The 12,500-nt window shown below is 45.9% G+C and overlaps 1 protein-coding gene across 1 annotated transcript; it reads right to left on the bottom strand.

Annotated features, from left to right (window-relative positions):
• Positions 1-1,984: 1,984 nt before the first annotated feature.
• LOC119598904 (homeobox protein aristaless-like) lies at positions 1,985-11,112 on the bottom strand. The gene is made up of 4 exons (XM_037948603.1): positions 10,965-11,112; positions 9,396-9,840; positions 8,793-8,838; positions 1,985-3,590 (listed from the first exon to the last, which is right to left on the bottom strand). The coding sequence occupies exons 2-4, from the start codon at positions 9,827-9,829 to the stop codon at positions 2,967-2,969; spliced, it is 1,104 nt and encodes a 367-aa protein (XP_037804531.1). The 5' UTR covers positions 9,830-9,840; positions 10,965-11,112; the 3' UTR covers positions 1,985-2,966.
• Positions 11,113-12,500: the final 1,388 nt, after the last annotated feature.

Genomic DNA, 12,500 nt, shown 5'->3' on the forward strand with positions numbered 1-12,500 from the left:
AATTGCTAGAGTATGTTTCTTTATATACTTTTATATTACGTATAGCAGAAAATAACAGGAAATTTGACTTGATTACTTCAAGTCTATCTATCCATACAGTGTTTGGATACACTACAGATCACACTAAACATTATGGTAGCTTCATCATACAGCATCAAAGAACATAATGGGAGACTCAAAAAGAAGGAGGAAGAAACAGAAGCAGAAAAATCAGATAAGAAGAAAAACCAGAAAAGAATGGGTCGGTCACGCTGTGCTAGTGAACGCAACCAAGCGACGGACTCGGGGACGCAACCATGCAGTCCTGAACACACACTAAGTACATGGCCAACACGCGCAACCGCTTCATTTAACCACTTCCTGAGCATGAAATGAGAGAGAGAGAGAGAGAGAGAGAGAGAGAGAGAGAGAGAGAGAGAGAGAGAGAGAGAGAGAGAGAGAGAGAGAGAGAGAGAGGCAGACAGACAGACAGACAGACAGACAGACAGACAGACAGACAGACAGACAGACAGACAGACAGACAGACAGATAATGATGGTAAAATATACAGACAGATCAACGGATAGACAGAGATACATAAAGCGAGATAGCGAGATAGCTAGATGGATAGATAGACAGATACACAGACAGATAGATAAATAGATATATGGACAGCTAGATGAGTTGATAGATAGATAGATAGATAGATAGATAGATAGACAGGGAAATAGAATGACAGAGTGAGTGAGTGAGTGAGAGCGAGAGAGAGAGAGAGAGAGAGAGAGAGAGAGAGAGAGAGAGAGAGAGAGAGAGAGAGAGAGAGAGAGAGAGAGAGAGAGAGAGAGAGAGAGAGGAAAGAGAGAGAGAGACAGACAGATAGACAGACAGACAGACAGACAGACAGGCAGGCAGGGAGGCAAACAGACAGACAGACAGATAGCTAAAGATGGGAAAATATACAGACAGATCAATGGATAGACAGAGATACCGAAAGGGAGATAGCTAGATAGATAGATAAACAGACAGATAGATATAGAGATAAATAGACATAGGGATAGATAAGTAAATCGATCGATAGGTAGGGAAACAGATTGAGCGAGAAAGTGAGTGAGTGAGTGAGAGGAAGATAGAGATAAAGAGAGAGAGAGAGAGAAAGAGAGAGCGAGAGGGGGGGGGCATTCAGACAGGGGTTCCTCAGACAGAAGCGATTCCTCCAAAAATGCTTCAGAGAAATCGCCGGGCCAAAGAGCCAAGCCCAAAGCCAAGCCAATTCCACATAAATCTTATAAATATATAAGAAAGAGAAAAGTACTTCACGAATTTCTAACCTTTACCTCGAAATATTTTGGAATGCAAAACCTCTGTTTACCTAACCTCCCTTCTCCCCATCTCCTTTCCCCTCTTTCGTCCCACTCCTTCCTCCCCCTCCTTCTTCTTCCTTCCCCTCCTTGCTTGCCCTCCTTCACCTCCTTCCTCCTCCTCCCTCGGCCTTCCACCTCCCTCTTTCACCTCCTCCTCCCTTGCCCTTCCCCCCCTCCCCCCTCCTCGGCAACAGCATGATTGCTGTTATCGAGCGCCAACTCGCCCTGTGTTTATATACTCGACTTAATCGGCGGCGCTCGTCTTGGCGAGGCCAGGGGAGGGGGGGATCGTCTAGCTGTAACCCTCTTTTCATCAGCTAATTTGGCCTTATCTTTGCTACGACACAAACGACGGTTATTTATGGCGGAATTGACGGGGCTTGTTCTTATGATTTAATATACGCGTTTAAGGCTCTCTACCTGCCCTTCTCACATACATTACACATACATACTCCTGCTAATAATGCAGGAGTGATTATATATGATGTGAATCAATTCAAATATTCATTGTCAGTCTCTACCTTAATATCGTTTATTTATTCCCTGATATTATAAATTTATCTGTATTCTTATGACTTTTATTTATGCAGGTATTTGCATATTCCAGCAAGACACCAAAAAGGTAAATATAGGAAAACATCAGATGATTATTCATAAGTTTATTGAGAAATGATCATATACACCATGAATTGAAGGTACTAACTTTGGCTTCTATTAAACAGTATATCAGCGAAACATGATGTTAAATAAGCTATGTACAATAACGATTGTAAATATAAACAATGAGATAAAATGTATAATCTATTTTGTCAAGGCAACACCACTGGACGGACAACTAACATTACTGACAAGAGTTTTGTAAATAAATTTCATTCTCTTCATTCACTCCACTGAGGCACATCTTAATATCTCCTGAGACCACGTTCGCGGCTTTGGTGTGGGAATGCATCCGCGTGGCTTCGGCGAACGCTCGTCCAGTGCGCGGCGTTCGCGTACATTTGCATCCACTTGTATCCGGATCCTCCTTGCTCTCGCCGTCAGCTTCCTTGAGTCGCACTTACACTCGATAGGCCGCTTGTAAGGCGAATCTGTTTGTCAAAAGACTTTTTTTTTGTTTTTGTTTTTTGTCTTTTACTTTCAACGGTTCTCTGATCGGAATCCACTTGAAGTATTTGGATTTCTAAAAGGAATGTTAGACACGTACTGTCGCCATCATCACTTCTCCGGATGATTGGCTCAGCACATCGCCATTTCTCTGGCGAATGCGAATCACTGTCATCAACGGGCGGCTTGCATTAATCGCTTGCATTAATCGCATACGCACGCGCACCTGGCGTCGCAGCTGTGCCTCGGCTGCCGCGGGAGTGCTGGCTCGCTGGGCGGCGCCTTTGCTGCAGCGCCGCGAGGCTGAGCTGGGGAGCGCCGGGGCAGCACCCCTGATCCTGCTCTCTGCTGGCGACTCACTGATCCTCCGCTGCCAGGGGAGGGCGTCCTGCGTCCCCTCGGCCTTCAGCTCATCCCGATCATGCGGTGATCTCCCCGGCCTTCCTCATGAGCTCGAGCTTGACCTCCTGGTCGCGGGCCTTCAGCCGGAGGTCCTGCAGGGAGGCCTGGCGGCGCTCGGCGTCATCCCGCCGCAGGGAGAGGGGCGCTAGGGGAGGGGCCGCCAGACCCTGGGGGCCAGAGATCGGGGGGGAGTAAGGCAGGGGCGGAGGGGCGAGGCCGGAGGTGATGGAAGAGGCGGTGGGCGGCTGCAGGCCAGCGAGGGACGGTAGGTAGGGCTGCAGGCTGGTCAGGTAGGGCGCTGCTTCCAGCTTGGAGCGCTGAGAGAGCTGGGCGAGCACGGAAGTGAAGGAGGGCGTGTACGGCAGGAGGTGTGGGGCCAGCGCGGGCGGCCTGTACTGCAGGTCGCGCAGGGCGGCGAGGGAGGGGTGCATGTAGGGGGACGCGGGGAGCAGCGCCTGGGGGCAGCGGCAGCGGCAGCGGCGGCCACGGCGTTAGCGAGGCGACTGAGGTGGGCGGCAGGTATGACGAGGGCGGGACGCGGGAGCCGTGGAACATGGAGCTCGGGTCCAGGTGCTTGGGCGAGGGCGGGTAGCCGAGGCCGGCGAAGGGGCTGGAGATGGTGGGCGGCAGCGCGGGCGTCTGCAGGGGCAGGGGCGCCGAGGGCGGGAAGGCGCCGTAGGGATGCGTCGAGGGCCCCACCTTCTCCTGCTTCCTCCACTTGGCGCGCCGGTTCTGGAACCACACCTGCGGGAACAAACAAATAAACAGACGTCAGTAATTGTGACTTTTTGAGCGGGAGAATCAGTGTTGCAGACATAGATTAAAGTGGGTGTCATAAATCAATTATATCGTGGTTAATGTTCGTTAATTTACCCCGCCGGGTTCTGCACAGGTTCAGGACCAATAACAACACATGATTTATTAAAGCTTATCATGACAGCTTCTCCATGAACGACCTTGAGGCTGGAGGCTCACTTGGCGGGGAAAACGCTCGTTTGCGAGGCGCTGGAGGGATCGGTGGCCGCCGCATGCGACTGCCGCAACCAAAGGACGGACGAAGCCCATCTAACCATTCTTAATTTCATACCTTTTTCACTATTCACGAATATTTTTACTTGTATACGTAAACCAGCAAGTGCTGTGGCCTCTTTCCCAACGCCCCTCCGCCCCTCCCCAGCCAGCCATCCCTTCCGTGCGTGATTCTCAATCGTCTTTCAAGCCGCGTAGACAACCGTTGCTCTGAGTTACTAGTATTATTACCGCTATATCAGGAGAAAATTTAATTTCCTATGACAGGTTAATTCCTTTCTACTTTATTTGGGTGAGTAATGGTACGGAGAAGGAGGGGGGGGGGCGAGGAGGGCAATGGAAGGGAGGTCGCAAGTAACTCCCCTGGAGTGTCTTTTAAACCCCGCTTATTCCAAATTCGTTTTTACTCTCTCTCTCTCTCTCTCTCTCTCTCTCTCTCTCTCTCTCTCTCTCTCTCTCTCTCTCTCTCTCTCTCTCTCTCTCACTCTTTTTCTACTTCTTCTTCTTCTTTATCAATCTCTATCCATCCCCTCTCTTCCAAGAAAAGAATTGGCAATAAACAAAACTAACAACAACAAATGTCCTCAACAAGGCAAATAAAGGTGTGCGAAGACGGCAGAAGTGGAGCATTTTCGCCGAACGAGAGCACCTCCCGCCAGTCGTATTTATAGGCCAAAAACACCGCCTTAATTGAACAAGAGCCACATATCATAACAGGGGTAATTAAACGGGGTAATTATCTGCCCATTCCTCCTCCGAGCTGTCATTATCGGTCAGGAAAAAAAGAGAAAAAAAGAGGATGAATTTGATAACGTGCAGCTGTTGACGGCCGCTGGGTGAATGGAAGGGCCAGGAGAAGGAGAAAGAGAAAGGGGTGGATGAAGAAATAGATAGAATGATAGAGAGAGAGAGAGAGAGAGAGAGAGAGAGAGAGAGAGAGAGAGAGAGAGAGAGAGAGAGAGAGAGAGAGAGAGAGAGAGAGAGAGAGAGAGAGAGAGAGAGAGAGAGAGAGAGAGAGAGAGAGAGAGAGAGAGAGAGCAGTTTTAAAGAGGTGTGTGTATGATCCTCACCTCATGTCGCCTTTGTGCTAAGTGACTCCCTCGCTCTGTAATTTCGCGATCGTAATGGGTTAAATTGGCGCGACCCTCTTTTCTTTCCGCTAATCCTTTCCTCTCTCCCTGTCTCTCTCCCTTCCTCCTCCTCTTCTCTCCCCCTCTCCTCTGTCCCCATGCGTCAAGAAAGACCAATATAAACCCTCCTGGTCCCAATTACATGTAATCCATTAAGTTGAGTTCTGGCCAATTTGGTCTTTCCGGCGGCCAATTTCACCGTCCACGAGGAGGGCGCGACGGCCGACCCCGTTACAGCGACCGCGGCGGACCCGCAGCGCCGCAAGTGTTCGGCGGATCCGACGCGCAGATTCGCCGAACAGCTGCGCTTCGGCCCGTGCGAGGCACGCCACGACATGTTCGCGCAGGTGTGGGCGAAGGCACATCGTGGGCGCCATGCGGCAGAAGGCGGTGGGGCGGGCGTCAGGGAGCTCCTTGTGGGCGGGGAGAGCCAGTCCGGTGGGCGCGGTGGCGCGGGTGGAGATCGCGATCATTTTTCTTCGGTATTCCCGAGTCGCGAATGGACCTTGAGGAAGCGTTGGCACTTTTTTATAGTCGCGGGCGTGAGAATGGGCGGAGGAGGAGGGGGAGGAGGAGGCTGTCATGGAGTAAGCGGCAGGGAGGGGGGAGGCTTCACCTTTGCCCCCCCCCCCTCCGCTTCCTCACACGGAAGGCAAAAAGCCCCAGCCTTCACGCGCAGCCCGGTGGGCGCTTGACAAACGCCCTGATAGCACACCCAGAGCGTGAAATACCCACGGACGTCACGTCTAAAGAGGATATTTAGCGGAGGGATGACGCCGGCGAGAGGTGATGATGATGATGATGATGATAAAGATTAATTACCCTTCATCGGAAACGGGAAATTACAGCGAGCGGAGACGCCGCGAAAGGGCTGTGATAAGGTCAACTCACTCGCTGGTCGATCACTTGGGGCGGGGAAGTGGGGGGGGGGGGCGTGTTGACACATCGACTAATTGCTCGTTTATTAATGCCATCTCTGCACTTGGGACTAAATATTCCTAAGAGATCCCCTTCCACTCGGACCTTTCGTTGTCGAGGGAAATACACAATGCATATAAAAAGGGGTAAGAATATATCGGGAAGAAGAAACCTAAAAATCATAAGAAGAAAAAATGAAAGGTAAAACAAAAAGACTAAGACAGTAAGAATAATAATTACAATAATACGACGATGACGAGGAAAACTATTTTGATGATATAAGCTTAATAATAATAATAATAACAACAAAAATACTATCATTTACGTAATTACCATCATCAGCAACAATGATGTAAATAAAACAAAAAAGGATTGCTATTATATGTTCCGATTTAGCCAGCTTTAATTACCCTGGAACTCGCCTGGACGAAGCAGGCCTCCGGGGCGCTGGAGATAATTAATAATGGCGATAATCTTTGCCCCGTTGCTTGATGACAAGCCACAGCTGAGGCGGGGAAGGCCGGAGGGAGGAAGAGGAAAAGGAATGAAGGAGGGAAGAGGGGAGTGGAAAGAAACTGGAAAGTTAGGAAGGAAGTGATCATAGGAATGAAACAAGAGGACAAGAGGAATGTAAAAATCATGATAAGGGCATAAATAGACAGAAGGAATGGGGAAAAGGATGGAAGCAAGTGGGACAGCACTGAAACAGACGGAGGGAGAATAAAAAGGAGGAAGGAATGAAGGGAAAAGGAGAAAAACAAGGGAAACGACTAGGGAAAAAAGTGAAAAGTGATGCCGGAAGATATCTCTTATTCCTTCTCCTCAGAACGAAGAAGACGAAGAAGATGAAAAATAAGACAAATAAGAAGAACATTTAGAAGAACAAGAGGAGGAAGAGAGAGAGAAGAGAGAGAGAGAGAGAGAGAGAGAGAGAGAGAGAGAGAGAGAGAGAGAGAGAGAGAGAGAGAGAGAGAGAGAGAGAGAGAGAGAGGGAGAGAGAGGGGGGGAGAGAGAGATTAGAAACCAAAGAACTGCCAAGAAATGCGATGCAGCCACGAGAATATTCCAAGCAAAGAGAGACAAAAACCACGATTTCTCACGACCGATTTCCAGAGATCTCGATTGGGCGAAGGAGAAGCGGAAATCCTGGCAATCCGTCACCCAATCCCACCCAATCAGACCCAATCAGGCGCCTTGCGAGGGAGAACAGAGAGGCGGACGATAACAGGCATAATGAAGGGCTTCTGTCGCAGGTGAAAATTATACGGCTGTACTTTATGGGCTAAATGCCGCTGTTCACGGGGAATGAGAGAGGGAAAGAGGGTGAGGAAGAGGGAGAGGGAATGAGGGAGAGGGAGAGGGAGAGGGAGAGGGAGAGAGAGAGAGAGAGAGAAGAGAGAGAGAGAGAGGGAGGAGAGAGGGAAAAGGGGAGAGAGGAGGAGAGAGAAGAGAGGAGAGAAGAGAGGAGAAGAGAGAGAGAGAGAGAGAGAGAGAGAGAGAGAGAGAGCTATATATATATAAAGAGAGAAAGGAGAGAGCGAGAGAGAGAGAGAGCGAGAGAGAAGTGAGAGAGAGGAAAACAACGAGCCCTAACAAGCGCGGAGCACAAACGAATCACTCGCCGCGCCATCAGATCATTGGAGTCGATCACCGTTTCAACGACGGGATCTGATTGCTAACGCGTTGAGAGAGAATCGCGAAAAATTGCAGAACTGGAGTCAAACGTAAACAGTTTTGCGGTTGCAGTTATTGTGGCCGAAATAACTGACCTAAAGTGAGCTCCACGTTTGCTTCGAGCAGCCGATGGTGAGAGAGATCAGGATTTTAATGCAGTTAGAAAATGCAAAAAAGGGAGAAAGCCGTGTTCTGTCATCTGTCTGCGCTTTCTCGAACGAATCTGCTATTCGTTTTCGTTCGCATCAATCTCAAAAAATATCAGAAAATGTAGAATAATTTTTTTTTTTCTTTATTTATTTGTTACCTGTTTTTTTAAAGCTTTTTCATGCCTTACCGAACCGCCAAAGCTATCAATATGGTTAGGAGGAAAATGGGCGTCAGCCACATGTCCGGAATGTAAATCTCGCACAAAATCCTAAAATAAGACAAAAGAGGAAGATGAAACAGAATAGGCCGTATCCCCTTCGTAATTCTCGCACAATATCGCCGGATCTCGCCGATCGCGGGACATCTGCAGCGCCTTCCGTCGTTCCTTTTTATTATGCCATGTCTTTTTCGTCTTCTTTTCTCTTCTTATTTTCTACCAACTGCAGATGGTAATGAATATTCTTTGAGTAAGGGAATGAGTGACGAGTAATATTTTACTTTACTTTAGACTATATTTTCTATATTTACAAGGTAAATAATTTTATTTGCTTACACATTCATTATTGTCTTTCAATATTTCTCTCGTGTTTTTTGTCCATACTTTTATTACACATAAAAATATACTATGTAATAACTGAAAATACGTTAATAATTACAGTACGAATATATTCTGACAATAATGATGACAGTAATAATAACGCTGACAATAATGATAATGATGATAGTTATCATAAATTTGTGATAATAATAATAATAATAATGACAATATAATAACAACACCAACAACAACAACAATAATAGTAGTAGTAGTAGTAGTAATAATAATAATAATAATAATAATAAATAAATAAATAAATAAAAACAACAACAATCATAACATCAATACAAATAGTTGCATCTCCCTCCGTGTGCAATGAATATAAACTAAAAAGCATATAAATAACGAACATTAACCACTTTCCATATCCATTTATGAGTCATTAGAAAATTTCAAATAGAAAATCTAAAACCAATAAAACTTGAAAAAATATATGCAAATATTTACCTGAATGCGAGCCTCTGTCAGTCCAATCTTCATCGCCAATTCCTCTCTGTTGTGGATTTAAGAAAAAAAAATATTACATTTCAAAGGCAAATTTCTCTTTTCTGTAAATTCATACAAAGGAAATAATGTAAACACAATATTTTTTGATATGTTGAAAATAAATAATCCTATTTCACTCTTGGATTACAGAGAGAAATATCTGTCGATCACACGCGACGAAGGAGAGGAAAAGGGAGGGAGAAAAGGCGGCGGAAACATGAGGACGGAGCGGGGCGGCCCTTGAGGGAGGTTGACTTATTTTTTGAGGAAAGCGAAAGGCTCAAAAACGGGGAAGGGAACAAAAATTGAACAAAAAAGAAGGAAGAAAGAGTACTAGAAAAATTAATGATAATAATATTGGTAATGATGCTGATGATGATGATGATGATAATAATAATAGTAATAATAATAATAGTAGTAAAAATAATAATATAATAATAATAATAAAATAATAATAATAATATAATAATAATAATAATAATATCAATAATAATAATATCAATAATAATAATGATAAGAATAATAATGAACCGACGAAGAATCGCAATTGCCGCGAGCACCCACCTCGTGAACACGTCGGGGTAGTGCGTCCTGGCGAACACCTTCTCGAGCTCCTCCAGCTGGTAGGAGGTGAAGGTGGTCCTGTAGCGGCGCTGCTTCCTCTTGGAGGGGCCGCCTGCGTCTACGCCGCCTTCACTGCTGCCTTCGCCGCCAGCGCCGCCGCCCGTGCTTCCGTTCTCCTCCTCGTCGTCGCACACCTCGTCCCCGCATTTCCCGACCTCGACCTCGGAGTCTGTGTCCACCACGTCGACCTCGAGCTCCTCCTCCTCCTGGTGGGAGCGCACGGCCTGTGGAGGGCTGTGGTGGTGGTGGTGGTGGTGGGCGGCGGGCGCGGCGGACGAGGGCGGCTGGGCGGACACGTCGCCCTGTCGCTTGAGGCACATGTCAAGAGCCACGGGCGTGGGCGTGGGTGCGGGACACTCTTCCAGGATCCCCATGGTCGACAATCCTGCAAACATGAAGGAAAAGATTCACCGTCAGAGTCGCCACGGAAGGCAGAGCGGCACGCGAGACGCCGGGCTCGATGCGTCTCCATAAGACGAATACCTTTAGCAGCCATTATTATTTTCTTTCTTCATCTACAAAAGTTATCATTCATTCCGAAGTCTATCCCTCAGCGAAAGCAATTATTCACCCGAGTCTGATATTACTCATCATTTCTCACGGCGATCGAGAGTGTTACCCAGTTTACTTTTGGGTTTGATATCAGCTCGTATTCATCATCGCCCAAGTTGTCATTCATCTCAATCTAATATAATCCACCATGATATAATGACCTCTTTGCAACATCATTATTTATCTGCAGTACTTACTTCTCGCAGGCCCCACCTTGTTATTCCTTCCATATAAGGATTATTGTGCAAGTTACGAGTATCTTTAAAGGTAATTTATAATGTCATTAACTGCACTACGATAACGCCATAAGATTTATATAACTGGGAAATATGATTCTTGTGGATTTAAATGGCAGACTAAGAAATGTGATTGCTCTGAACTGAATGAACAGTAATTTTCCTTATACCACAAATATATTACATTGTGAAAACTACAGTATAAAATGGAACAACATTAGAACACTGATGATATAAACTGAGCATATTTCCGCTGTGTTAAGTTGAAGCAAGTATAGCATAATACAGACATCCATGGTTACAAACATAACGAATCTAACGTTCACTTACTGCGTTCTAACCAACATACACTGATATAAATACAACCCGCTCAGAAGGCAATCAGCAAGACAAATAAAACAAGGATGAGTTCTGCAAATTTGCGTCGCCATAAACTAACTTTACGAGTCTGTCCCAATTATTGCGCTGCCTGTCAAGCAAACGGCCTTTGAGCGGCAGGTTCCTGAATTGGGAAATGCAAAGCGACGCTTGACCTTTGCCGAATCTTACACAGAAATGGGAAACTGGGAGGTCTTGCCTTCACTCTTCGCTACGAGAACACTTCGACCTGATGTTGTGACATTTTAAATATCGAAAAGTTCCATAAAATGAATATTCTTTTAAGGACAAATAAATATACATGTGTATCTTACAAGATCACCTGTGTTGACAGTTCACGTACCGTTCGCACAAAACACTGATGGAGGTTCACCAACTAATTGAGTATATCCACTTTTGTATATCCGCAAGCGAGCGGCAGACACTGTATAAACACCGTCTTTTCACACCTGTCCAACCTGGATGACAGCGGCGCACTGACTGACTCGAAAGGTGAGGCGTCCAGGTAGATGGTTGCGATGAGGGCGCGGCCATGTTGTATGCCCCCGCCTCCTGGCCAATCACAGGCAGCGGTCGAATGACGTCACTAACACAATACACGGTGGGTGGAGTCGCTCCGCCCACCGTTTCAGAAACCAAGAAGGAGTTTACAGATAGCAATCATTTGAATAATTCTTTCGCTCGAAGATATACACAAAGATAAAACATTCTGCCAGAGATATGGAATGTTATCTTTTGCATCTGAGCATTTCGTTGCAGTGGAATTACGCCACCAGATGCTCATCTTACGGCAAAGTCATTCATCTGATGATTGCGAATGACTCCCGAGAATCAAAGAACGGTCTCGGCGTGACCCCGAGGGTAGAGGAACATCGACTCCATGGCTCCTCCGCATAAAGATTATAATAGCGCTCGAGAGCTGTACCTCGGGACGTCGTTCTTATCGACCGAGTTGATTTTGACATGTATGGAAGGCAGGTAGGAAATAATTATGATATGGTAATTACACCCTGTCCACCTATAGACATAGAGGAGCTGACTTGATGGCCTCCAAAACTATTTGTTGGAGAAACTGATGGTTTGTGTGCCCGAGGGAGTGTGCGTCTGTTTGTGCGCATGTGAGTGTATATGCGCTTGTGTTCTTGAATGGATACATGTGTACGTATATCCGCACGTGCGCTCAGAAACGCCCGGACGAGAAAGAGAACACGCTTATCTTTAGGCCGTCCCTGCACGCATATTTACGAATGAAGGATTTTCACGAGGCAACACTGTAAAAGAAATTCATCCAATCCTCTTGCGTGAAAATTAAAATGTCAACTCACGCCATTTCACTCTTTTACTGCTTAACAAAGAGTTGAGGCTCGAACGATAAATATAATTTACATCAAAAGGAAAATTTCACACCGAGATGAGGCTACGACCTAGAGTGTGTTTGTCCGTGTTTGACTGCGGACGAGCCAATGAATCACATGAAACACGTGTCCTTTGACCTTAATTTGACCTTATTCGAGTAAGGTTACACGCGCGACATGTTTTGTGAGTGGCTGTCTTTGTCCAGGAGTGAGTCCATTCGGCTTCTGAGTTAACGTTATTTCAATAGTGTTGCTGTTGTTAAGCCTATGGCTGGGTCGGCAGGTTTCTTCAGATATTTTCTTATATTAATGACATTCTCTTGATAATAAAGTCTAATAAAAAAGAAGAAGAATGAAAATGATGGTTAGACATGTTGGCTTTTGCAAAAATATTGAGATAATAGCACTATCGATAATGAACATTTAAAATGAGAAGTATGACAACCATCATCAAGCAGTAAAAATAATAACAGTATTTAAAAGAATGAAAATAATGTTAATGATAATTATAACAATATTACTAA

The sequence above is a fragment of the Penaeus monodon genome, chromosome 42 (assembly GCF_015228065.2).
Source record: "Penaeus monodon isolate SGIC_2016 chromosome 42, NSTDA_Pmon_1, whole genome shotgun sequence".
Lineage (NCBI taxonomy): Eukaryota > Metazoa > Arthropoda > Malacostraca > Decapoda > Penaeidae > Penaeus > Penaeus monodon.